We start from the raw sequence: 27,227 nt of genomic DNA, 5'->3' as shown, positions 1-27,227 counted from the left end.
TAGATAGATAGATAGGTGGGTGGGTAGGATAGATAGATAGATAGATAGATAGATAGATAGATAGATAGATAGATAGATAGATAGATAGATAGATAGATAGATAGATAGATAGATAGATAGATAGATAGATAGATAGATAGATAGATAGATAGATAGATAGATAGATAGATAGATAGATAGATATCTTTATAGTTATCGTTCTTGGTGTGAACGGGCCTTAAAACTGCATGAATATCAAAGCCATAAATCTAAACAAGTTGTGTTCCAAATTTGAGGTTGATACCTCAAAAAATTCGTTTTCTGTAAGGTTTGGTTTGGGCGCAGTACCAAACGTTTCCACTGAAATTAGTTTCCCATTGATTTCCAATGCGGTCATTTTTTGCGTGACTATTTTTTTCAGGACCATTTAATCATGTCCATGATTTTTTGTAAAATTTTTTTCACATAAGTTTCGTTCCATTCCGATGAAGTAAAAAAATCGAAAGAAGAACAACACACAAAACTTAATTTCAAAGTGTTGTGAAATCAGTTATAATACATTAAGTTCCTCTTAAGGAAGGAAAACTAACTAGTTTGTTACAAAAAATTGATGCCGCAGATACAGTGGTTCTCATTAACATTAGTACCATCAATAGTGTGCTTACCATCAATATTTCTATAATGAAATTGTCCCAAACATAGACTGCAAATTAATTCTTGTTTTAAATAAATGAGCTGTGTCCTTTTTACTCTTAGTAAAGTAGAATCCAATTTGTGTATTCAATTTGACAGCTTTATAAACAGTTTGGGTAACATAAATGTGTTAAATAAATGTATTACATAAGTTAACACATTAATGTTAGCAGATACACTGTATTAATGTACCTTTGAAACTCTTATACTCTGATAGAGTTTGCTTTGACTAAAAGAGAACAGGAGTTGTGAAGTGTTTGTTAAATTCATGTTCAGCAGGGATTCATTTTTCCTCTCGGGTAAATAATGCTGAATCTATGTTATCATCTCGTTCTTTCTCTCGGGATGGGTGAACATCACTTTCTCTGCCCCTGATAGACCAGGGAATAAAAGCAGCTAGAAACTGTGTGTAAATGTGTGTTTTCGTGACACATGCAAAACCATAATAATGCGCACGCTCAAGCACACAAAGCGGCCTAACGCGGATCATTTTTGCCCATTTACGACCCCTAAATGAATGAGTAAAACGAGCCTGAATCAATCAGAGAGGATTCAGAAGAGACGTAAATCACTCCTACAGCCGGAGAGCAAGTTCCTGCCCAGCAACACACCGTTCCTCTGTCTGGATCTCAGGAGGGGAATTAGCACCTTCCCTTTCAGTCCAACTGCTGCTTATAATTCTGCTGGATATTAAAGAAATACATCAACACAGCAATTATGCAGTCATGATGAAGACAGCTCGCAGCCTGAGGGAAGATGCGGCTGCCCCTCCAACACAGAGCCTGCTTCCCTCTTTAGTGTTTTATTCTGGATAATCACATAACTCCCGAGCTCTCGGCCGGGATAAGAAATAGGATGCCAGTTTAGGCTGCCTGCGTCTTTTAGTGGGGGACTGTACAGCTTCATTTTTATCCTCTGATCAACTGTAGTCGTATTAAGAGACTTGCACGTGTACTCACAGTGTTTACAAGTGAAAACGCTTGCAGACGTGCTCACTGTTAGCTTAGTTAATGGGGATATCATCTGAAATGTTGATATTAATCATTCTTATTTTGTAACTTTTAGCTCAAGTCATGCCAAAAAATTATATTCGGGCTGGTCCAGCTAATGCACATGCAACAAACAAAAAGATGCCACCATCACAAAGGGTCATATTTCACAAATTCATATTTTTAAGGTTTTTTTGTTTCTTATATTTTATGTATATTTTTTTTAATCACTATTAAGTGAGCATAGGGATGCATTTTAAGTTATTTTACTTTAGTTTGAGCTGATTTTGTTTTTCAGGTTACATTTTAATTTAATTTTATGTTTTAGTTTATTTTTGTTGTGCTTTTGTCATTTGTATACATTTTTATATATATTTGTAAAGCTTTTTTATTTTGATTTTAGTTTGAGTATTTTTAGTACTTTAACTTGAACATACATAAACCAGCATTTCATTATTATTTATATATACTATATATATTATATTGTATTATTGTCACAGGTTGTAGGGAACACGAACACAAAGACAATGATAAAGGATTAATAGTACTTTAATATAACTCACTGATTATGTCGCAAAGAATAACCTCCACAACACATTAACGAGACCGGACAATGAACACTGAAAACACATGCAGGAACTTTTATACAGACGATAATAAGGTAAACACAGCTGGACAGAATGATAAATCATAAGTTACCATGACGACACATGATTGGCAGGAACAGAACAAAGGAGAACAGGAACCAATGAATACTAACTAAAAATCTGTGAAAGTATAATTAAGACGACACAGACAGACTAAGTGTGACTATTATATTATATTAATTTCAGTTACTGAAAAAATTTTTTAGTTTTAGTTAACAACACCAATTTTTGTCACCTCTGTTGTATTAGCTACTTCCTGGATGATGATGTCATTAAAGGAACTAAATTTTTTCAAAAAGAAATGATGGGGATATTTCTTATAAATTACTATTTTTTCCCATGCAGCATGTGGATCATGTTACTTGCATAGTGTGACAAAAGACTGAAAAACAAGCAATTATGGGATGGGATTTCAATATTTAAAAATTGCAATTTTAATATTAAAAAATATTTGATACAAAAAATATTAAATACATGTAAAAAACATAAAATATGAGATGTTTTGAAATCAGGGATGTAAACAAAATAAAACATTGCCAAAGAATTTTTTTTTTTTTTTTTTTTTTTTTTTTTGGTTGCTATGCTGAGAATTGCTAGAGTGAATAAGAGATGACATGTAAACGGTCGGGACTTTCAACCTGACACACTCAATCACATCACACGCTGTACCGGCGCTCCCACGTACCCGCCTGGTGCTCCGATTCCCCAATGAATGCCTGTGAGGAACGTGTGTGTGCATGTGTGTGTGGAATAATAACTGTACCTCTGCATAAAGCATCACATTCAATCTTGTATTTGCCATAGAGCTGTGAAACATTTACCTTGTCTGGAGTAGGAAAGTGTTCTGATCCTTGCTGTTGCAAAACGTTACATGGCACTTGCACGAATGTAAGTTAAAAGTCATTGATGTCATGAAAAACTCGCTCTTTCATCACTCGCAGTGATGGCATGTGTCCTCATGATGCCTTTTATTTTTTCCTTCTCAGTTCCGGCCATGATAACATCGTATCCCAACAACTCTCTGGCAACGAAAGGAGAGAAGATCGAGATGAGCTGTAAGGCCCACGGTGAGAAGCCCATCATGGTTAGATGGGAGAAGGAGGTGGAGAAGGAGAAGCAGTCACATATGATCAATCCAGACATGTGGCGGCACACGGTAACAGTCAAGAACGTCGGCGACGAGGTCGTCTCCACCCTGCAGGTCGGCTTCTTCAATTGTGCATTGTCATTTTTCATGCTTGGCCGATTTACATATTTCAAAATGAAACAATTCTTTATACTTAGTTCACAATATCACACTGATGATCCTTGGTTTAATTCTGAAGGCTATAGTTTAATTAATTAATTAATTAATTGTTTAAAGGTGTAATGTAATGTATAGAAAATGTATTATGTATTTGTTTATGTAGTTTTACTTAGTAATATTATAAACATTACTGTTTAAACGTTTGGGGTTAGAACGTGTGGGTTTTTTTTTAAGTTTAAAAAATGTATTCCTTTTGGGTTTGGTTCCAGAAATCATTTTAATATGCTGATTTGCTCATTGCTGATTTGATTATTTTTATAATCAATGCTGAAAATAGTTGTACTGCTTCATATTTATGTGGAAACTGTGATACATTTTATTTCAGGATTATTTGATGAATAGAAAGTTCAAAATAACAGCATTTATTTAAAATATATTTTTTTGTAACAATATAAATGGCTTTAGTGTCACTTTTGATCAGTTGAATGCATTCTTCTCAAATAAAAGTAATTACCTCAAAATAAAATAAAAATCATAATGACCCTAAACTTTTGAATGTTGTTGTTTTAAATGTTTTTTTTTTTAAATGTACCAGTACTAATGTAATGTCGTTTACATTACAATAGTAGTTTACATAATGTAAAAGTTCTGTTAATAAAATAAATGTTACTATATTGAATTTATGTTTGAATTTTAGTTCTATTTTTCTATTGATTATATTTCAGATCTATCCAACGATGAGAGAGGATTCTGGGTTCTTCTCCTGTCACGCCATTAACTCTTATGGTGAAGACAGAGGCATCCTTCAGTTAACGGTTCAAGGTAAGCAGCCGGAAAATCACCTGGGCTTGGGTGGAGATTCTGAGGATTTATTAGGCATTTGAAACGAGACTCTTGAGGAAAATCTCCTGATTTAAATGTCATTGTTTAAATGCGGGGAGGGATCCAAAGCCTCTGAGAATCTGAGAGCCTTTTCGTTCAATGCTCAGAGCCACCAGAGCCTCCTAAAGTGGAGATTCGTGAGGTGAAAGAGAGGACCATCGCCCTCCGCTGGACCATGGGATTCGATGGGAACAGTCCTATCACCGGCTACGATATTGAGTGCAAAAATAAAACAGGTACGTGATCCAAATGAATGCAAACAACCGTTTTTAGTTAGTTTGGACTGAATAGATCATCATAAACCTTGTAATTTAGATTAAATTGGCAATAAATAAAGCTGATCAGCTGACACATGAGATCCAGATATGTTTTAACCATTCGCATTTCTCTACCCATAAACAGAAACTTGGGAAAGAGCTCGCAGGACCAGAGATGTTTCTCCCACCTTAAACCAGGCGACCATCATTGAACTCCACCCATCGTCCACATACAACATCCGTATTTTTGCCAAGAACCACATTGGGGACAGCGAACCCAGCAACGAGCTCACCGTAACCACTGATGAAGCAGGTGTGATTTATTAGTCATATTTGAGATGTGAAATCAAATTAACTTCACCTCTCTGGTACATTTCATCACTGCACGTTACTCTTTCATCCTATTTCTGATATTTAAACTGTATCGGGCTATCTTTTTATTCATAGAACAAATAGTAATGCAAACATATTGTTAATGTTTCACTTCCTGTTGAACTGTTCCATCAGTTGACACAGAGAATTATGATGCAATACTGCCAACTGGTGGTCAAGGGTGACATTACAGGAGAGTGACTGATAAGCTGATACTGTTTATGAGAAATATGACAGCAGATATCAGATCAGGCTAAACAGTGTGAATGTTTGACCGCTCTAGATCCAGAAGGACCTCCCCAAGACGTGACGCTGGAAGCCATCACCTCCCAAAGCATAAAAGTGACATGGAAGGTAGGCCACAGTGTATTATGACTGTATCGATGCTGTTTTGTTGAAGTGTGTGTATGGGTCCTCCTGGGACCCAGGGAAAGACTTTTTTTCTAGATTTTTGTATATACATGTTACAGTTTGTCACAGCATCTAAAGAGCGCATTCAGGGCTTATCAGAGATAGCAAATGTTTGGAGGTTTCACCAAGACAACAACTTCTACTTGGTCTTTAAAAATGACTGACATTCATTTAGTGAGCAAATTTAGCACTCTTAAGGAAATCATATTTTGCAATTATCATTTAAATCGACATTTTTTTTTTTTAAATTGATCAACATAAAAATAAATCAACATCTCAGGATAATGTTATGGGGTTTCTAATCAAAGTATGACTTTCTGTTACAAAACAGGGCATTGATTTCATAGATGTCTACTGTAGAGACACCAGGAAATCATGTTTATCAGGCATTTTGGGAGACACAATCAGTGTATAGGGAAAGAAATTATACATATATGTTACTATGAAATATTAGATATTATCATGAAAATGTTGCCTATTATTACTCCCATTATTACACTTATTTTTTCATTATTTGTTGCCTCAAGAACACATTAATATGCGAATTATACCATGTTAGATACATTGTATTGAATGGCACTGCCCATTTATGGCCCTTTTACCCACATATTGCATAAAGTAAAATGGTATATCAATTATTTCCATTATATCTTTCATAACATAATTGAGAATCATCTTTATACAAAATACTGAAACCTAAAAATTGATTGGTGAATGAACAAAAATCCTATTGTTTTTGCCCATACATGTAATTTCATGTCATTTTATTTTTTTAAACAACTGAGACATGGTGTCCACTACAGAGGACACAGCATAACATATGAATAAAATATCATGTAACATTTTTTTTTTTTTTTTTTAGTTATAGTTTCTTATGCTCTGGACAAGGTAATGACATGAAAAATTACTAAATTCAAAAAACGTTTTTTTTTTCTGGGTATATTAGTAATATATATATATATATAGTTTATTATTGGTTATTATATATATTGGTATTTAATTATTATTCATTATTTAATTATAATATTTATATATTAATAAATATTCATAATAAAGAACTTAATAAAATATATAGTGTATATATGTTTTTATTTAAATACTAGTTTTATAATAAATTTAAATACTGTATTTGTCTACAAAACTAAGTTCAACTTCATTATTTATATAAATAAAATAAATGCAATATGCATGTATACATTATTTATTTATAGAGAGATTATTTGTATCATATTACATTATATATATGTATTTATATTTAATTATTATTATATTATTGATTTATATCTGACTACAAAACTCATTTCAACCATAAATACAGGCATAAATGAAACATTCTCAATTTAAAAATGCAGTCCAAACTTTTAACTTTTAATATAGCTCCTGGATATATATATATATATATATATATATATATATATATATATATATATATATATATATATATATATATATATTCAATTATATTCAAATATTTTTATGTTGATGTGGAGAGAATGTTTAACCATAAAAATATACAACTATAATTAGTTTTTGAAGACATTATTCCAAATATAATTTCATCATCTGTAGGCCCCACTGAAACATCTCCAGAATGGCGTGATCAGGGGATATCAGGTGTGCCATCGAGAACACTCCATCAACGGCAGTCACCAGTTCGTCTGCATTAGTATGGAGGCCACAGGAGAGACCGAGTCCCTGAGCCTCAACAACTTGAAGAAGTTCACAGAGTATGAGGTGGTGGTGCAAGCCAGTAACAGTGCCGGTCCGGGACCTGCTTCCAGTGAGGTCCGGGCAACAACAATGGAGGACGGTAAGCCATTGGAATCATTCACGTGATGAACAGACCACTATTTATGACCTATAAATGAATTAATTAATAAACAGTTTTTATCTTTAATTAATCTTTAAAAATGTATCATCAGATATTCCATTATATGCATCAAGGGCTGCGTCCGAAATCGCATACTCTCTTGAGTAGGTACTTATTTTGCATAAGTAATTACTTCATGACTGCTAAAAAAGTATGTTCTAAATAGTATGAGTGTAATCCGGACGTACTACATTCATCATGTTGTCATTATCACGTGACCAACCAGCATCAATTACGTCGCTTCACAATCTGCTGTACTTTTTGCCTAATCTTTTATGAATTCGGTTATACTTCTTTTGTCACATACTGTTTTTCACCTACTATATAGTAAGGAAGAATGCGATTTCGGATGCAGCCACTCACATTTGAAATATTTGCTGCCATCTAGTGGCCACTGGAAATGCTTACAATTCTTGTAAGGACTGTCTCAAATTCAACCCAATTCAAGTTAATTAGTCAATTTCAGTTCATCCACACCTACTATGCATATTCTGTGAGTAATTATGCTGATATTTTCTGTCTCTTTTGCTCTCAGTACCCGGCAGAGCTCCAGAGAAGGTTCTGGCCACTGCCGCCTCCCCTGAAAGCATCTCTCTGTCCTGGCAGACTCCATCCAGGGAAGCTCTTAATGGCGTTCTACAGGGTTTCCGCATCATCTTCTGGGCCAATTTACTAGACGGAGGTAAAGCTCAGACCTCAGAAAGTCCCTGAAATAGCATTACTTTCCTGAGATTGGGACCATGGGTCTTTAGGTGTCCCACTATGGTCCTCTATATATTATATATATTCCTCTATATATTATATATATTAGTAATGAAGCGGACCTTGTAAATGAGCGGGAATAACGTTAAGAACGAGATATATGTGTGTGTGTGTATATTTATATATATATATAAAATAAATAAATATTTGCATCCTTTGGCCACTAGGTGGCAGAATATATCTTTTCAACTTAAAATTCTTCATTTAGAAGCGAAGAGCTCAGCCAAAAGCCAAAACCTGTCCCAGTACCAGCGTATTAGCTCATCGTTATATACTGAAAAATACATACCACAATATCACCATTTTGCAATTCAGCAATATTCTCTTTTCATAAGTGTTGTGCCAGCATGCATACATGAAGTGGCCTCTCATGAGTGATTTAGACTGTGAGGTTAGTTAATCGATCAGTCAGCGCTGCGGCACACAAACCAGAGAGCAACATAACACATTCTGCACACCTGTTTAATTGGCTGCTTTATGGCTCTCGATCAACTTGTGCTCAGTAGAACAAACTCGCAGCACACGTTATGTCGATCCAGCTCTTTCCAGGAGCTATTTGCTTATAAATTGCCTTATTATGAAGCAGCAGAATTCAACCCGGGCAATTCTAGGACAAAATTCAGCAGCGAGTAGCAAAAGACAGTGGCTCTTTTCCATCCAACAGCGGCAGTCAGAATGTGAAAGGAATGATAGATAGCAGGGAAAAAATGTAGACATTAAAAATGCAAAACCTGCAACTTTCCCTCGATAGCTGCAGGAAATCTCAATGTCTGCCCTGTCTCATAAACCAAACCTGTATGGGTTGTAGTTGATTTTATATGACCATCAATTTTGTCATAATTTTCACACCTATATTAAATGGTTACTTCACCCAAAAATGAAAGTTCTGTCATTAATTACTCACCCTCATGTCGTTCCAAACCCGTAAGCCTTCTAAGAAATCTGAGAGCTTTCTGTCCCTCCATTGACAGCTACGCAATTACCACTTTGACGGTTCAAAAAGTTCATTAAGAGATCATAAAACTAATCCATATGAATTGAGTGGTTTACAAAGTCATTGAACTCCAAGTTTGTGTCTGTGGCTGGAGCAAGGTGACAACGGTCAGGGGTTTGAAGGTTCATCAAGGGAAAATGAAATGCTTGAGGGAGAAGGGACAAGGGCCTCGCATTGATCAGTACTTCTTACGAAGTCAGTCAAGTCAGTCGAATGAAATCCAGCGACAGGAAGCAAACCACAGCTCGCAGGATATCAGCACCCCTGTCATTGACGAAAGGAGGGCTTTCATAGTTAGTGATGAACATATTCATACTTGTGAACCCGGTCAGGCTAACCAGCATAAGAGAGAAAAGAACCTCAACGGGCATAGGCCTGGAGTTAGATGGCCAAGAGCTTGTGAGAAAACTGCATGGGACACGGTAAACACAGATCTATGCTTTGCATTGGAAAGATTAACTGGTACAGTTGAAAAGAAGCTGGATAAATTTGGGGACATCATTTACGCATATGGAAGTGAGAGGTTTGGTGTGGAAAAAAGGAAGGAAAAAGTACAAACTACTCCTGGAATGTCTAGACGGCAGCAGAAAATTCAAGGGTTAGTTAGAGAAAGGAGACAGCTGAGGAAGCTATGGAAAAGAGCAGAACAAAGTCAGAAGGAGGGACTCAATCTCTTACAAAGGGCCATAAAAGATAAGCTGGCAACATTACGCAGAGCTGAGCGCCTACGGAAACGCAACAATAAGAAGGAACGTGCGAGGGCTAATTTCTATAAAGACCCATTCAAATTCGTAAAGAAGTTATTCACCAGTGAGAAGAATGGCACTTTAAAAACATCTAGGATTGAGCTAGAGAGATATTTGGAGGACACGCATACAGATGCAAAAAGGCATGAGCCTATGTCAATTCCATCAGACATACCACCTATCAACCCACCAGAATACCAAAGGGAGGTCTGTGCACCTAAGTGGAAAGAGGTAGAGCAGGCTGTGAGAAAGGCAAGGGCTTCATCGTCTCCAGGGCCTAATGGAGTTCCGTACAGAGTGTACAAGAGTGCTTCAGGAGTTCTGCGAATTCTGTGGAAATTGATAAAAGTGGCATGGGAAAAACAGGTTGTACCTAGAGCATGGCGCAGAGCAGGTGGAGTCTTTATACCTAAAGAAAAAGATGCTACAAGCATCAGTCAGTTTCGTCCTATTTCACTATTAAAAGTTGAGGGTAAGATTTTCTTCAGCATTATTGCCTAGAGATTGTCCACCTACCTGTTAAAGAATGGCTTCATTGACACCTCAGTTCAAAAAGCGGGTATTCCAGGGTTCTCAGGATGCATCAATGTTATCTGGCAACGAATTCAGTCAGCTAAAAAGGAGAGGAAGGAGCTCCATGTGACATTCCTGGATTTGGCTAATGCATATGGTTCAGTGCCACATGAGCTTCTTTGGGCAGCATTTGATTTTTTCAGAGTACCAATGTCAATAACAAATTTAGTGAAAGCCTATTTTGGAGATTTGCAATTCAGTTTCTCAACTCCAAAATTCAGCACTGCATGGCAATGCCTAGAGGTTGGAATAATGGCAGGATGCACCATTTCTCCACTGGCTTTTACCATGGCGATGGAAGTAATTATGAGGGCATCAAGATGGGTAGTAGGAGGAGAGCGCTTGGCTTCTGGGATGCGACTACCACCAATCAGAGCATACATGGATGACATGACAACCATGACTACAACAGTAGCCTGCACTAATCGGTTATTGGGGAAGTTAACAGATAATATTGAATGGGCACGAATGAAATTTAAGCCCTCTAAATCAAGGAGCATCTCGATAGTTAAAGGAAAGGTAGTAGATAAAACATTCTTCATTAATGGTGAGGCAATACCAACAGTTTCTGAGAAGCCAGTGAAGAGTCTTGGGAGATGGTACGATGGGGATCTAAAGGACACAGTTCGGGTGGGAGAAGTTAGACGACAAGCAGTGGAAGGGTTGAAGAGCATAAACAGCTGTGCTCTACCTGGTAAACTAAAACTCTGGTGCTTTCAGTTTGGTCTACTGCCGAGGTTGCTGTGGCCACTGACCGTGTACGAGGTTTCTTTGACAACAGTGGATAAGCTGGAAGCGTTGGTAAGTTCATACATCAGGAAATGGTTGGGAGTTCCACGCTGCCTCAGCAGAGTAGGACTTTATAGTAAAGGAATATTGCAGCTGCCAGTCTCTGCTTTAACCGAGGAGTTCAAGTGTGCCAAGGTCAGACTGGAAATGACCTTAGTAGAGTCACGCGACAAATGTGTAAGGGAGGCAGCCCCTGTGTTAAAAACTGGTAGAAAGTGGTCAGCAAAGAAATCTGTAGTAGAGGCAAAGGCTGCCCTTAAAATTAGGGATATCGTGGGACAGGTACAGCATGGAAGAGGGGGTTTTGGGCTCAGTTTAGCTCCTCCTAAATGGCACAAGGCAGGCCCAGCTCAAAGGAGGAAGCTGGTAGTCAACGAGGTGCGACAGCAGGAGGAGAGGATGAGGTGTATAAAGGCCATTTCACAGGCCAAGCAGGGAGAGTGGATGAGATGGGAGAGTGTGGAACAACGTAAGATGGGCTGGCAAGACCTTTGGTCAATGGAAGAGAGTAGGATCAGTTTCCTTATTAGGTCAACATATGATGTTCTCCCATCACTGCAGAACCTAAACCTCTGGGTAGGAGAGGATCCCTCTTGTCCTTTGTGTTCATCACCTGCCACATTAAGGCACATTTTGACAGGATGTAAGGTGGCTCTTAGCCAAGGTCGGTTTACTTGGCGCCATGACCAAGTACTGCGATGTTTGGCTTTAGCATTAGAAGGCAAGCGTAACATGACCAATAAGTTGCCACCTGTTCTAGCAAAACATTACACGCAGAAGACAATATTCCTCCGCCCAGGCGAGCAACCACCAAGAAAAGGTGTTAACACCAATTCTCGCCCAGGACAACTGGAAGCTGCTAGGGACTGGAAGATGCTGGCTGATCTTGACCAACGGCTTATTTTTCCACCTGAGATTGCCACCACTAACCTACGACCAGATATTGTTTTGTGGTCTGGATCAGCACGCATTGTTCAACTGATAGAGTTAACAGTGCCATGGGAGGATGCGGTAGATGAGGCATATGAGAGGAAGAAACTGCGGTATGCTCATCTGGCCACTGAAGCAGAACAGCGAGGATAGAGAGTCCAGGTTTATCCAGTGGAAGTGGGTTGTCGAGGTTTTGTGGCACACTCTACAACCCGGTTCCTCAGAGACGTCGGATTCAGTGGCCAAGAGTTGCGTCGCACAGTAAAGAACTTATCTGAAGCAGCAGAAAGGAGCAGCAACTGGCTGTGGTTGAGACGGAAAGATTCTAGCTGGCTGTGTACAGGCCGCCACGCTACGGTTTCGTAGAGTTCTTGAAAACTTGAAGAGTCTGTTGGTTTGTTTGTATACGTTCCTGTGGATATTGCGTGAATGACGGGTGGTTGGGTAGATATTGTGTTTTGCGGTAGGTGGTATGCCATACGGAACCGTTGTCCACTGAAACTGCATATTAACGCACCAGTGGGGCTCGACAGCCTTAGTCAACGGGTTGGCGCGTATGGTTGGGTCGCGGAGAGATTGTGATATTATGGTTAGGTCTCAGCAGCAGGAGGGATGTAGAGGTCAGTAAGCTGGGCTGAGTTGAGTGGGGGACGGAGGGGGGTGACTCTGGGACGCCAGAGTCACTGTCGAGCCCTCTTGAGGTGTCGTGGGCTAGTCGACGAAACACTGAGGACGGAAGGTGCCCACTTGAAGACCCTAGAGATGTCCCCTACTCGGTTCAATCCAGACGGTTGTCGTGCTGGTCCTGTAGTTGCAGCCGTCGCGTGTGCTAACGCGCCAAGTACACTGCTGCCGTTAACGCCGGACAGAAGGGGAGTCACACTACCTTATGGAAAGAAGCGTAAATGGATGGAGAAGCATAGTTTACTGTAAAGCTACGTCTTAGTTTTGCTTATCTTGGCGAAAGCCGAGTACAAATCAGCATGAAGTTTTAACATCTACTCTCGTGTAATGGAAATCAGTCCACAGTTTCTGAAGACACATGATCACTTTATGAGGAACAGATTGAGTTTAGGCTTTTATTCACATATAAACATTTATCAACGCACACACATAAGTTATGGTAAACGGAAGATCGAGCATGTTCGCTTGACATGAGAGAACCAATGAGGTTCATTCTTGTGTTACGCAGCACGTTTGAGCTTCTGTTTATGTTCGCTGATCAATGTTTATGTGAATAAAAGTTCATCATATAAAGTGATCGAGTCTCTTCAGAAAATTTGGACTAAACCGTTCAATTCATAAAGATTTGTTTTACGATCTCTTTATGGACTTTTTGAGCGTCAAAGTGGTAGTTGCGTAGCTGTCAATGGAGGGACCGAAAGCTCTCAGATTTTATCAAAAATATCTCCATTTGTGTTCTGAAGATGAATGAAATTCATTTAGGTTTGGAACAACATGAGGGTGTGTAATTAATGACAGAATTAATTTTTTTAGGTGAAATAACCCTTTAAGACTGTCTTTAGAACCAGTCTGACTAACTCGCAGTATCAGTCTTACTTTTCAGATTCAAATTAGACCAATATACCCTTTTATGTAACTGACTTAAAAAAGTTATGACCAGACTCTATGACTAACTCGTATGACTAGTCCAAGCAGTTTATGCAACGGCCACAGTACGCTTTTAAAAGTATGTTAAAGTGTACTTTTTCACAATGGTTTGCAAAGCCTGCATTGTGTGTGTGTGTGTGTATGTGTGTTTGAATTTACAGTAAATAACGTGATCACTTTAGCGTTATTTCAGCACTATCAGCTACCATCAACTGACAGCAGGTCTTGAGAAGTCTCAAAATGGCCTTATTGTTTATGGCACCACAGAACTGGGGGAAATCAGAAATGTCACTACACAGAAGGTCCCGCTGGAGCTGGAGGGTCTGGAAAAATACACCAACTACAGTATCCAGGTGCTGGCCTTCACCAGAGCAGGAGACGGGGTGCGCAGCGACCAGATCTACATCCGCACCAAAGAGGACGGTATGACCGACAGATATTATCCATTCCATGACCAATTAAAGTCATAGCTTACGTTTTGGGATACCATTACTGTCAAATTCTGTCCTTTTGTTTGCCAATCTGTTAGCCATAAACTTTAGCAAAGATCTCTCCTGACAGTCTGACTCTTTTCTCCACAGTGCCAGGTCCACCCGGCGGGGTGAAGGCAGCTGCAGCCTCCAGCTCTGTGGTGTATGTTTCTTGGCTCCCTCCGCTGAAGCTGAATGGCATTATTAGAAAATACACAGTCTTCTGTTCCAGCTCGTATCCCACGGTAAGACTCAGCCAACTGATTTCATACTAACAGGAAAGATATCAGGCTGGCTATTAAGACACTGATAAACATTGAGTGGAAAGTGCAAACATTTTAGCGCAGCGCCAATACTGTGGCATCAAGCTTGAAGGTGATGTTCAAATACCTTCTCCTTTCCCAGCTTTAAGTCGGCATGAAATGGAAGTTGCGATGATCTTTTCTTTCTTGTGATGTATGTCTGAGTGAAACGGCATCTTGAACAAGAAAAAATGTAGAGTGGGACTTGGTTTTGTCCATCAGGATTTGATTGGATGGTTGTGGTTTGCTGTTGCTGTGATGTCATGTGAGTGACAGGTTGCCCCGCCCTCACGCCAGTATACATGTCATCAGAGAAGAGATGCTGCTGCAAAAGGGAGGGGAAGTTATTTTTTGATGAGAGCACATGAATAAAAAAAAAAGATGTTCACAGATATATCATTTATTATAAATACAGCAATATTCCATAAAAACAGAATTTTTTTTTATTTTTTATTGGTGACTAATATGAGAAACCTGTGTCTACCTGTAAATCTGTTAATCCAACTGATGAAAGACACAAGGACTAACCAACAATCCTTTATTTTGTGTCTTGTTCAGGTGGTCAGCGAGTTTGAAGTGTCCCCGGATGAATTCCTCCACCGGGTTCACAATCTCAGTCGCAACAGGAAGTACAGTATCTGGGTGATGGCGGTTACTGCGGCCGGCCGGGGGAACAGCAGTGATGTCATCACCGTGGAACCTCTGGCTAAAGGTGAGTCCGTTACCTTCGTTCTTCAGGAGGTTTTAGGAGCAACGCTTTTGAGTCAAACCTCATGCTCAGCACCTCTGCTTTTTGGGTATGTGGAGTAATTAGTTGTATTTTGAGTTCTTGGCACTCTCTTGTGGGCTTTCACATGAGGAGCATGACAATAAGGCATTACCAGAGAAGTAAAGTATTTGGGCGCAAAGGCTACACTTACACGACATTGATGTACAAAAAACTGATTTTCGCGTACAAACTACAACGTTGTCAAAACGATCCCCGTTTACAGATCCACGAAAACGACTAAAACTCTGTATTCTGCTGCCAGGCCGGTAGTTGGCGATGTCACTTTGTAAAGATACACTATGCGCTTATAGGCTTAACACGTAATATGCATGCGCACAATGTCAACATAATTCCAAATTCGTTTGTTTGTATATTACACTGAGACGATAAAGGTAAAATTTTCAAAAACTTGCACTCTGAAACCTGTTTTCAAAGGTTTGCATTGTCAGTTCTCCAAACCCTGTTGTCGTGTAAATGAACGGCCTAAAAGCATAAAAAGTTGTACATTTTTAGTTGAAAACGGTGTTGTGTAAACTGCCATTTAAGCACATTTTAAGAGGTCCAAATGTCATTGCTTTCAACAAAATATCAAACTAATTGGCATCTGCAAACAAATGCTGCAAGAGCTTTTAGCAAAACTAACAGCCATTTTTGTTATGACTTTTAACTCAATGTGATTTTTTTCTTCTCAAGTTCATCCTTTTGAACCCAACAAACCTCTTTTAGTGCAATATTTTGTATAAAGCAGTAACTTCACACAAATTTAGTGTACAATTCTGTTCGGGGTCAGTTTTAATGTTTTTCATAGAAGTCTCCGGTCTTCAGAGTCGCATGATCCTTCAGAAATCATTCTAATATGCTGATTTGCTGCTCAAGATGTTTCTTATTATTGTCATGTTAAAAACTGTTGTGCTTATTAATATTTTTGTGGAAACTGTGGTACAAAAAAAGTCATAATTCTTTAATTAGGAAGTTCAAAAGAACGGCAATTTTTCAAATTTCTTACATTATAAAATCTTTACTGTCACTTTTGATAAATTAATGCATCCTTTCTGACCCCAAACTATTGAATGGTAGTTTAAATGTGGTGTTATATGAAAAGATTGTGCTTTGCAGTAAAATCGTCAAGCTTTCATAGATCAATGAAATAATGAATTGTGGTGTTGTTGTTTTTTATCTAAACAGCTCCTGCCAAAATCCTCACGTTCAGTGGCACTGTTACAACACCTTGGATGAGGGATGTTGTTTTACCCTGCAGGGCGGTCGGAGATCCACCTCCTGCCGTCAAATGGCTAAAAGAGAGGTAAACAAACCTGTTTAAGGGCCACCGGCTACAATGTATAGAACATACACTCTCAAAAACAATATTAACGTTAGTATGAGCATGTCAATTAAGACGAAAATGCTATGTATAAATGTATATACTGAGTTCAGTATCATAATAAAGAACATACTGCAGTGCAGCTCTAGCTTTTCGTTGAGAGCAAACACGAGCATCTGAATACCTATGAGTAGAATCAGTCACTGGGGAATGCTGGGAAATGTCAAACTCTGCCCCCTTCATTGACGATTCACACTGTTTCTCGACAGCGGGAGCCCGGCCCCTGCGGTCATTGATGGAAGGCGCAGTATCCATGGAAATGGCAGCTTCGTCATTAAAACTGTGAAAGCAGAGGATTCTGGGTATTACACGTGTGTCGCCAGCAATAACTGGGGAACGGACGAAATAATTCTGAACCTCCAGGTTCAAGGTGAGGTGTGAGAGTCGGGCAGGATGCTCACTTTCTCTATGTGTCAGCTTCATTTCCTCTGAGTTATTACGCAGTGTTTCTCACTGTATAAATATCATCTTCAGTCCCCCCAGACCAGCCTCGTCTTACTGTGACCAAGACAACCATCACATCTATTACCGTGACCTGGACACCAGGAGACAACGGCGGGAGCTCCATTAGAGGTGAGCCGCTTCCACCTTCAGCTGCTTTTCCTGCTGGAGAAAACTGAGAAACTGAGAATTTCAAGTAATGATTTAGACAAAAAGACAAAATTTTGTAGACCGAACAGCAAAAAAATGCTTCAGAATTTTTGAAAAACCCAATCGATACAGTTGTTCACACTTTTCGACTGGCTTTAAGGTTTCGAATGTGGCTCATCCAATCAGAATTTAGAGTCGGAACTTTCAGTTTCATCTTATTAGTTTGACCTTTTTGAGTCTGTTTTTAACTCTGTTGTTACATAACCTGAATCTGACATTACATTGTTAATAAAATAAACACTACCGTTTAAAAGTCTTGGGGTCAGTAATTTTTTTATTTTTATAAAACTAATACATTTCTTCAGAAAGAATGCATAATAATGTTTCTTGTGCATCAAATCAGCATATAAGAATGATTTCTGAATGATCATGCGACACTAAAGACTGGAGTAATCATGCTGAAAATTCAGCTTTGCCATCACATGAATAAATTACATTTTAAAATATAGTGAAAAAGAAGACGATATTACTGTTTTCCTGTATTTTTGATCAAATATATGCAGCCTTGTTGAGCATAAGAGTCTTATGCAATTCCAAAAAAGCGCAGATGGGAGCGGAAAGTTCTGTGCATGATCTACTGATGACGCACAAATTAAAAAACACAGACGTAGCCAGATCATTTCCATAATGACCAACACAATCCATCAGAGGAGCCCAAATTAGCGTCTGGTGTAAAACATGCTTTTTTTTGGCGGTAAATAATGGCGCAAATAACAGTAAGTTGACTTGCACAAACCTTAGTAAATCACCTTGCATGATTCATTTAAATACTCTCCTCCCAGAAATGTTGCGACTGAAAGGGAAACTCCTACAAATGCATATGCAATAAGATCAGCCGCAAAAGAGGGTTTGCGCTGGAGCAAGCTGTTAGTAAATCTGGCCCTTAAGAGAAGAAATTTGTAGAAGAAATCTTACCTAACCCCAAACTTTTAATCAATAGCTTAAATATAAACCATTTTACATATCATTCCAGTGGATAAATATGTGTATAAATGTAAAATACGAAGTATGTGCTTTCGAACACAACACGTTTGAATGTGTAAAATACAGCAATGTCTACATTCAATGCATCCACCCTCCCTCGTCACACTGGCAAGATACTCTGTTGTTGGAAGAAAACCAGTCTCTTAGTATTGTGCTGATGAAGTCATTACTATAGCAACCGATGTGGATGTGCTGGATATTGTGTGCACTGAACAAATGGATGTGATTTCATCACATGAAAAACCACAAGAATCATAAGTTCAAAATAAAGATATGTTTTTGTGAATTAATTCTGTGCGTCTGACTTTTGCAGGATATATTCTGCAATACTCCGAGGATAACAGTGAGAAGTGGGGAAGTATTTCCATTAGTCCTAGTGAGCGTTCATACCGTCTGGAGAACCTCAACTGTGGCACCTGGTACAAGTTCACACTAACGGCCCAGAATGCTGTCGGCCCGGGCCGAATCAGTGAGATAATCGAAGCGAAGACTCATGGGAAAGGTGTGCATTTCATCTTGCCTTTTTTGTTCTTGGTTATACAAATGTTAAGGGAACATTCCACAACATTAAGAGAACGTTACTTTTGAATGTTCTCTGAATGTTCTGGAACAAGTAGTAACATTTAAAAAACGTTAGACAATCATTCAACTAAACCGGTTCAGGAAAAAAACGTTCCCTGAACAATGTATAAATATCGTTTTTTCTGCTAATATTTTGAGAACATTGTTAAAGACCAGATAACTTTGAAGAACATTCTATTAACGTTACTGGAAGAAGGTTTGTTTATAACTACCTTGCCAGAACGTATGTAAATAGTTCAAAATAATGATCACAAACACCTTTTATCTTTATTACCCTTCACAGAGCCACAGTACTCTAAAGAGCAGGAGCTGTTTACTAGCATTAACGGCACGTGCGTCAAACTCAACCTGATTGGCTGGAATGATGGTGGCTGTCCAATCACTTCCTTCACTCTGGAATACCGTCCGTTGGACAGCCCCGTGTGGACCAAAGCCAAGCGCACGTCTCTTACGAAGAGCTACAACCTGCTGGACCTACAGGAAGCCACATGGTACGAACTGCAGATGAAGGTGTACAACAGTGCCGGACTGGCTGAGAAACGCGTCAAATTTGCTACTCTGAACTACGATGGTAGTAAGTGAAGTTTGATCAATCACTCTTTGCGCCTTTAAAGATGACCTATTATGCTTTTTTCCATTTTCAACTTTCTTTAGTGTGTAATGTTGCTGTTTGAGCGTGAAAGAGGTGTACAGTTATTCTCTATATCTGTGCGCTCTGTTTCTGAACTCCCTCAAACACATTGATTGTAGTTTGGAGTTTTCATCCGGGAAAGAACACGTCACAAAATTCCTCATGTAAATAATTTCTGCCCAAGGCATACACACATAAAAGGGAATGAGGCCTGGTTGAGTTGCATTAGTAGGGTGTTGTCGACATGTCCAAGAGACAAGCTGTTTTTTCCACCCCGGATCTAATGTGGTTATAGTGAGGGGCATTACATTTCCGAAACACTCTTGAATTGGTTGACCAATCACAACACACTAATCCAGCTGACCAATCAGAGCACACTACGCTTTTTGGGAAGGAGGGGCTTCACAGAGACAGGCACTAAACAGGGCTGCGTTTCCTAAAAGCATCGTAAAGCCTAAGTTGATCGTAAAGACCATTGGTGACAATTGTACTACGATCTACTTAAAGGGATACTCCACTTTTTTTGGAAATAGGCTCATTTTACAACTCCCCCAGAGGTAAACTGTTGAGTTTTACCGTTTTTTAATCCATTCAGCCGATCTCCGGTTCTGGCGGTACCACTTTTAGCATAGCTTAGCATACATCATTGAAGTGGACAAGACCATTAGCATTTCTAAAAAAAAAATGACCAAAGAGTTTCGATATTTTTCCTATTTAAAACTTGACTCTTCTGTAGTTACATCGCGCATTAAGACCGATGGAAAATGTAAAGTTGCGATTTTCTAGAGAATGAGGAATGAGAGTATAGTTCCTAGCCATATCAGCCTAGAAAATCGCAACTTTACATTTTCCGTCGGTCTTAGTGCACGATGTAACTACAGAAGAGTCAAGTTTTAAATAAGAAAAATATCGAAACTCTTTGGTCATTTTTTTTTTTAGAAATGCTAATGGTCTTGTCCACTTCAATGATGTATGCTAAGCTATGCTAAAAGTGGTACCGCCAGAACCGGAGATCGGCTGAATGGATTCAAAAACGGTAAAACTCAACAGTTTAACTCTAGGGGAGTTGTAAAATGAGCCTATTTCAAAAAAAAAAGTGGAGTATCCCTTTAAGCTTACGATACCTTTGGGAAACGCAGCACATAGCTTTACAGGCTGTGAAGTGAGGTGCTGCAACAGTATAAAATATGTGAAAAAGAATGTGTTTTTTGAAGATTCAAGCATAAAAAACCAAGGCATAATACAGTAGGTCATCTTTAAAATAATAATCAAAAATGTGTTTTCGCTTTAAAGCTAAGTGTTGAATCTGTTTGCGAAAGGCACCATTCCTCCGCTGGTGAAGACTGCGGTGAAGGACCCGATTAAGAAAACAAGCAACGAGGGGATGAAGATGATGGTGACGATCTCATGCATCTTGGTGGGAATGGTGCTGCTCTTCGTCCTGCTGATGGTGCTGAGGAGGAGGAGGAGAGAGCAGAGGCTGAAGCGGCTCAGGGGTCAGATGCTTTTCACAGCTCTTAGCTACAGATCAGTGTTTTCAAAGCGAAGGTGTAGATTCGTAGGCGTAAATACAAACAGCATATGTTGCCATTTGAGATTTTTTCTCATACCATCCAATCCTTAATAGCACTTACAATTTCAGTGTACGTTAATAAAGCTTGTTGTTTGTTCCACAGATGCAAAAAGTTTGGCTGAAATGCTTATGAGGTAAACACATAGATGATTTTCAGTTTTTTTTTATTATGTTTTTTCTTCTATGCAACAGAAAGTAAGTTATTTTGAAGAATCTCAGAGCTGCTCTTTTCCATTCAATAACAATTAGAATTGATCCAAAATTACTAAAAACATCATAAAAGTAGTTAATATGACTCACTATGTTCCAGATCTTCGCAAGCCTAAAGAATATTATGTGTAAATTAATCAAACTCCCTCCTCATTTTATTAAACCCTCAAGTAGTTCATACATCTCATTATATTCAAATTCTTCTGAAACCATACAATAAAATATTTTTTTATCAGTTCTTAAGAATATTGTAGACAATATAAGTATATTTGGGTGATGAATAAACCACAAAAAGCTGTTCCTTTAGAAGATTTTAATGATTTTTTTAAGGATATGTTTGTCCTTTTTCAAATATGACAGCCCTTGGTTGCCATATTCGTATATTTTATGAAAACTGAAGCTTGGAAATTCTTCAAAATATCGTATTTTGTGATCCACAGAAGAAAGAAACCATATAGGTGGGTGAGCAAATGATGAACTATTCCTTTGGCTCACATGTCATACTGACCTTGTGAAAGCAGAGATGTTATTCACAGGCTAGTTTGTGTTTTTCTCCAGTAAGAACACAAGGCCTTCAGACACCATGAACAAACAACAGCAGACCCTCCGCATGCACATCGACATTCCCCGAGCGCAGCTGCTCATCGAAGAGAGAGACACCATGGAAACAGTGGGTGAGTCGTGTTCGCTGAACCATATTCAAACCTGAACATTTATATGAGAAACAGTGATACTAGGAGCCTCTAATAGTTCCATCTCTCCCTTTCCTCTTAGACGACAGATCAACGGTGCTGTTGACCGATAACGATTTCGGAGAAACTGCCAAACAGAAGTCGGCCACTGTCACGCACTCCGTCCACTATCAGTCTCTGTCGCAGGCCACCGGCCCGCTGGTGGACGTCTCTGATGTCCGACCTGGGACGAGTAAGAGCAGTCTGTCGAGTAAGGGACCCCTCTTAACACATAAATAATACATTCATATATTTGATTACGCTGTTTAACTGAGTGTTTCGGAACCCGTCCTCAGATCCCACCTCTCGCCGCACAGCTAAAGCTGGTCCTGCTGCCCGTAATCGCTACGCCAGTCAGTGGACACTGAATCGCCCTCACCCCCCTGTCTCCGTCCACACTCTCAGCACGGACTGGAGGCTGGGAACTCCCAGAGTGGCCGGATCGGTGGACAAGGAAAGCGACAGCTATAGTGTCAGTCCATCACAGGACACAGGTCAGTCTGCTACACTTGAAAATATATGTACATCTTTATGTGTATATAGTATATCAAGCTAACTTTAGCAATTTGTTTTTATATTATATTTTTGTATTATATATTATAATGTTTGTAATATAAAGTATATTGGTCACTTTAGTTTAGTGTCCAGTTCTCACTATTAACTAACTATTAATTTTGCCTCAGTAAACTCCTAATTACTGCTTATTAATAGTTAGTATGGTAGTTGTTAAATTTAGGTATTGGGTAAGATTAGGGATGTATAGTCATGCAGAATAAGGCATTAATATGTGTGCTTTATAAGTACTAATAAACAGCCAATATCCTAGTAATATGTTATATGCATAGTTAATAGTGAGAATTGGACCCTAAACTCTAAAGTGTTACCATTATAATTTTATATTAACTTATCAGCATTTGAACAATATTCAGTATATATCTCAATGTTTATGTTTTAAAAATGGTGAACACTATGAAGAATGATACTATTTTTGTATGCCTGAATATAAAAATACAAAGAAAAAAGCAATATATTCCTATACCTAAAACACTTTCAAACATAAAATGGCATTATTATTTGACGCCATTGAGTCATTGAATCAGTTTTGAACAGATTCATTTTAACAGACTGGTTTAAAGAGTATTATGTGGAAAATTAATCAAACTTTACCACTGCTGCATTTTATTGAAATACACTACCATTCAAAAGATTTTTTTTTTTAAAGAAATTAATACTTTTATTCAGTACATACACATTAAATTGATCAAAATTGACAGCAGCGACATTAATAATGTAACAAAAGCTCTTTTGAACTTTCTATTCATCAAAGAATCCTGAAAAAATATATTGCAGTTTTCAAACATATTAACAGCACAACTGTTTTCAACATTGATAATAATAAGAAATGTTTCTTGAGCTCCAAATCAGCAAATCAGAATGACATCAGAATGGAGTAATGGCCACTGAATTTTCTGGAATCAATTACATTTTAAAATATATTAATATAAAAAAAAGGTTTGTAAAAAAAAATCTTACCAGCCCCAAACTTTTGAACGATAGTCTATCCCTGTCCTTATTTCTTCTGAATGGAAACTTCATAATAATAATAAAAAGCATTTTAAATTAGCATTATTAAATGATCACATTGATATGACAGCAAAGCTACATGTTAGAACTATTGTTGTTGATGAGTTGTGACCCGTTGTGTTCAGACCGGGCTCGCAGCAGCATGGTCTCCACTGAGAGCGCGTCTTCTACGTACGAGGAGCTGGCCAGAGCCTATGAACATGCCAAGATGGAGGAACAACTACGACACGCCAAGTTCACCATCACAGAGTGTTTCATCTCGGACACATCCTCCGAGCAGATGACCGCCGGCACCAATGATTACACAGACAGTCTAACATCCAGTACACCGTCAGAATCAGGCATCTGCAGGTTCACTGCCTCACCTCCCAAACCACAGGACGTCTGCAGGGTGATAAACATGGCCGTACCCAAGGCCCACAGACCAGGTGAGACCACTGGTGCGAGGTAATGACTCTAAACTCTATTCTTCCCAATTGGAGATGTTCTTAATAATCTAGGGAAAATAAGCTAGTATTTAGGAGCAGCATTTTAAGTAATTATATTCTCCCTTCTCTAATAATGCTGCCTTCTAATGGTGTGGTCATATAAGCAAAATTTTGGTTTGATTTCGCTGACAAAAAGGTCCATTGTAGCAATTAATGAAGCACAACTCACATAGAAATTACTCTCAAGCCAGGCATCTCTCTGTCAGTGAACGCAGTGAGTAAAGTCATGTGATGAACTTGAACACAAGCGAAAACTGTGTTGAGAACTTTTTTAAACTTCTGATTCCTAATGAAATGTCTGGATTTCGCCCATGAAATTTCACTGAGCAATGGTAAATGTGACTGCACCTTAGGACATATCCAAAAATCTAAGGCAGAATTCTTTCTGGATGAGGCAATCCGAGAATGCATCATAATATTGGTTAAAAAATGGATTTGCTTACACAATATTTGTTTCTACTTTATGCTTATTAGAGTATTATGTGTTTAGATTAGTGAAATGCTAGCATCAAACTCTGTTCAATGTCTATTGTGAGTAGAATCTCTCAAGTAAAGAGAGTATTCTTCTTGTAATTTGACCCTACCCTGCTGAAAAGAAATCTTAAACCAGCATAAGCTAGTCTTCCAGTCTGGTTAGGACAGTCTGCTGGCTGGTTTTAGAAGGGTTTTGGACACTTTTTAGCTGGTCAGACTCAGGCTAGGAGAACCAGCTAAACACCAGCTAAGACCAGCATTCCAGGTTTAAAGTGTATTTTTCAGCAGGGAACGTCTTGTGCTCATGTTGCAAGATGCTAAAAAACATCAACGCTGCATCTGAATATGCCTACCACCATAGTATACAGTATGCGAAAAACAGTCTGAATTCATAATATTCGAAAAACTGTAGACGAAAAGTAGCCGGATAACCTACTCCTTCTGCCATGATTCTGGACTGTGCATTCAATGGGCAGTTTACTATCCCATGAAGCCATGTGAGAGGAGTTGTAGGTCACATGACAGTGATTACATGGCAGATGTAGTACGTCAGAATTGCATTCATACTACCCATATTCATACTATGTAGAATGGTCACAAAGTAAGATTCAAACCAAATGTATTGGGCAGTATGACATTTTGGACACAGGCACAAGTGACAAGCTAGCTGGTATGAACGTAGAAAGACATTTCTTGTGCAATACGTTTTATTTAATAAAACAATTAAGAAATCACAGATGGAAATATGGGTAACACTTTAATTTAGGGTCCAATTCTCACTATTAACTGGTTGCTTATTAGCATGCATATTACTAGGATATTGGCTGTTTATTAGTACTTATAAAGCACATATCAATGGCTTATTCTGCATGACCATATTCTACATCCCTAATCCTAGCCCTAAACTTAACAACTACCTTATTAACTATTAATAAGCAGTAATTAGGAGTTTACAGGGTTCCCGCGGGGTCTTAAAAAGCCTTAAAAGCATTGAATTTATGAATTTGGAAATAATACCTGAAATTCTAAATTAACACATTACAATTTACCTAAACCCATTATATTTTAGTCGACTAAATCTACTGTAGATTTAGTTTACAGTAGATTTCGAAAATCTAAAAAAACTAAAATCTAAAATCACTAAAATCTTATTGTATTTCGTCAACTAAAACTAGACTAAAACTAAAACAATTCAGATGACTAAAATATGACAAAAATTAGTTTGTCATATTTTTTGTCAAAAGACTGAGACTAAAACTAAATCAAAATTTGCTGTCAAAATTAACACTGCTGTATGTAACTTCTCCGTATTGTATTTTTCCTCAAAAGTTTCATTTGTCAACCACGATTATTATGATTTTCGATGTTTATTGTTCAGGGGTCTCTCAGTTCCCCACATTCCCAGCATGGAATAAGTAGCTAGCTAATGTTAAAACACAACTTAACATTGTTCGGCAAACTTTCTTGTGGCCTACTGAAATGTTTTTATTTTTCACACCTGCTTCTGCTTGGCTTATCATCTTTTACCCATTCCACATTTGAAAAATAAATGAACACAAGTTGAAGGATTTTGTTATTCTTTGCTGGTAAGGACGTGAAATAGGTATTAATTTGTTATGTAAATGGTCTTAAAAAGGTCTTAAAAAGACTTGAATTTAACTTGAAGAAACCCGTAGGAACCCTGGTTTACCGAGGCAAAAGTCTTAGTTTTTAAAGTCTTAGTTGATCGTAAGAATTGGACCCTAATCTAAAGTGTGACCGAAATATACAATCAAAGTTTAATTGCCTTTTGAAACATTGAAAAAGTTTCTTTTTCTTGCAGGAGGGGAGCTCGTCCACCTGCCTCCGTACCTGCGGATGGACTTTCTTTTGAACCGGGGTGTGTCGGGAACTTCTCGTGAGGCGGCGATGGGCCAGGCCTGTTTGGAGCCGCAGAAGACCCGTTCACTGAAGCGCCCCGGCCTGCTGGAGCCGACGCCAATGGAGGTGCCGACCAGCAGGGACGTGCAGCAGTGGCAGCCGGGCACAGCCTCCACGCTTCCACAGAGAGAGGCCGGAACAGACTTGGCACAGGCTGCCAAAATCAGCACCTCCCAGGAATCACTGCTGGACTCCAGAGGACACTTAAAACAGAACAACAATCCCTACGCAAAGTCCTACACGCTGGTATAACAAAGACCGGACAAAAATAACACAGCAAGAGCAAAAAGCGAACTCTTCATGCGCGGTTGTATATATATTTCCACTTCTACTCCTAACAGTTTCTTTATTTTAAGCTTTTTTAAACAGTGAATTCACTTCTTAAAGACGACTCCACACCAAGAGATTGCCAAAATGATTTTATTATTATTAATAATTACGATGACTATGATGATTTACTAATTTACTTATTTTAGCAGTTAGTGTGCACAAACTAATGACTGGGAACCCATTTTAATTTTTTCTTTTTTACTGAAATTTCTTTGTGTAATTAGTTTGAGATAAAGCGTGAGAGTGATTTCCATTGGTCCAAAGTTGTCACCGTTTCCTGGGAGTGCATGAGAACGAACCGATTTAAGAAGAAGATGACAGTATGAATAATGACCGCGGGTCCAGCCCAGAATTTTTTGACTACAAAAATAATCAAATGTGAAGATTTCGTATTCT

The 27,227-nt window shown here is 38.5% G+C and overlaps 1 protein-coding gene across 1 annotated transcript in view; it reads left to right on the top strand.

Annotated features, from left to right (window-relative positions):
• The window catches only part of dscama (Down syndrome cell adhesion molecule a), a 92,696-nt gene extending 65,914 nt beyond the window's left edge, over window positions 1-26,782 (top strand). The window contains exons 12-33 of the mRNA XM_056244382.1: window positions 3,295-3,509; window positions 4,280-4,376; window positions 4,544-4,672; window positions 4,839-5,006; window positions 5,349-5,419; window positions 7,046-7,286; window positions 7,882-8,028; window positions 14,019-14,174; window positions 14,333-14,466; window positions 15,082-15,235; window positions 16,478-16,595; window positions 16,883-17,043; window positions 17,148-17,246; window positions 18,622-18,810; window positions 19,174-19,464; window positions 20,841-21,017; window positions 21,198-21,228; window positions 21,863-21,978; window positions 22,079-22,246; window positions 22,332-22,529; window positions 23,745-24,047; window positions 26,404-26,782. Of these exons, the coding sequence (XP_056100357.1) occupies window positions 3,295-3,509; window positions 4,280-4,376; window positions 4,544-4,672; window positions 4,839-5,006; window positions 5,349-5,419; window positions 7,046-7,286; window positions 7,882-8,028; window positions 14,019-14,174; window positions 14,333-14,466; window positions 15,082-15,235; window positions 16,478-16,595; window positions 16,883-17,043; window positions 17,148-17,246; window positions 18,622-18,810; window positions 19,174-19,464; window positions 20,841-21,017; window positions 21,198-21,228; window positions 21,863-21,978; window positions 22,079-22,246; window positions 22,332-22,529; window positions 23,745-24,047; window positions 26,404-26,753 (3,713 nt within the window). The 3' untranslated portion in view covers window positions 26,754-26,782. The remainder of the gene's footprint in view (window positions 1-3,294; window positions 3,510-4,279; window positions 4,377-4,543; window positions 4,673-4,838; window positions 5,007-5,348; window positions 5,420-7,045; window positions 7,287-7,881; window positions 8,029-14,018; window positions 14,175-14,332; window positions 14,467-15,081; window positions 15,236-16,477; window positions 16,596-16,882; window positions 17,044-17,147; window positions 17,247-18,621; window positions 18,811-19,173; window positions 19,465-20,840; window positions 21,018-21,197; window positions 21,229-21,862; window positions 21,979-22,078; window positions 22,247-22,331; window positions 22,530-23,744; window positions 24,048-26,403) is intronic.
• The last annotated feature ends 445 nt before the right edge of the window (window positions 26,783-27,227 follow it).

The sequence above is a fragment of the Rhinichthys klamathensis genome, unplaced genomic scaffold (genome assembly GCF_029890125.1).
Source record: "Rhinichthys klamathensis goyatoka isolate OS25496 unplaced genomic scaffold, OSU_Roscu_1.1 h1tg000027l_1, whole genome shotgun sequence".
Lineage (NCBI taxonomy): Eukaryota > Metazoa > Chordata > Actinopteri > Cypriniformes > Leuciscidae > Rhinichthys > Rhinichthys klamathensis.
Note: the sequence above shows the minus strand (reverse complement) of the source record. Positions and strands in the feature narration are given on the sequence as shown.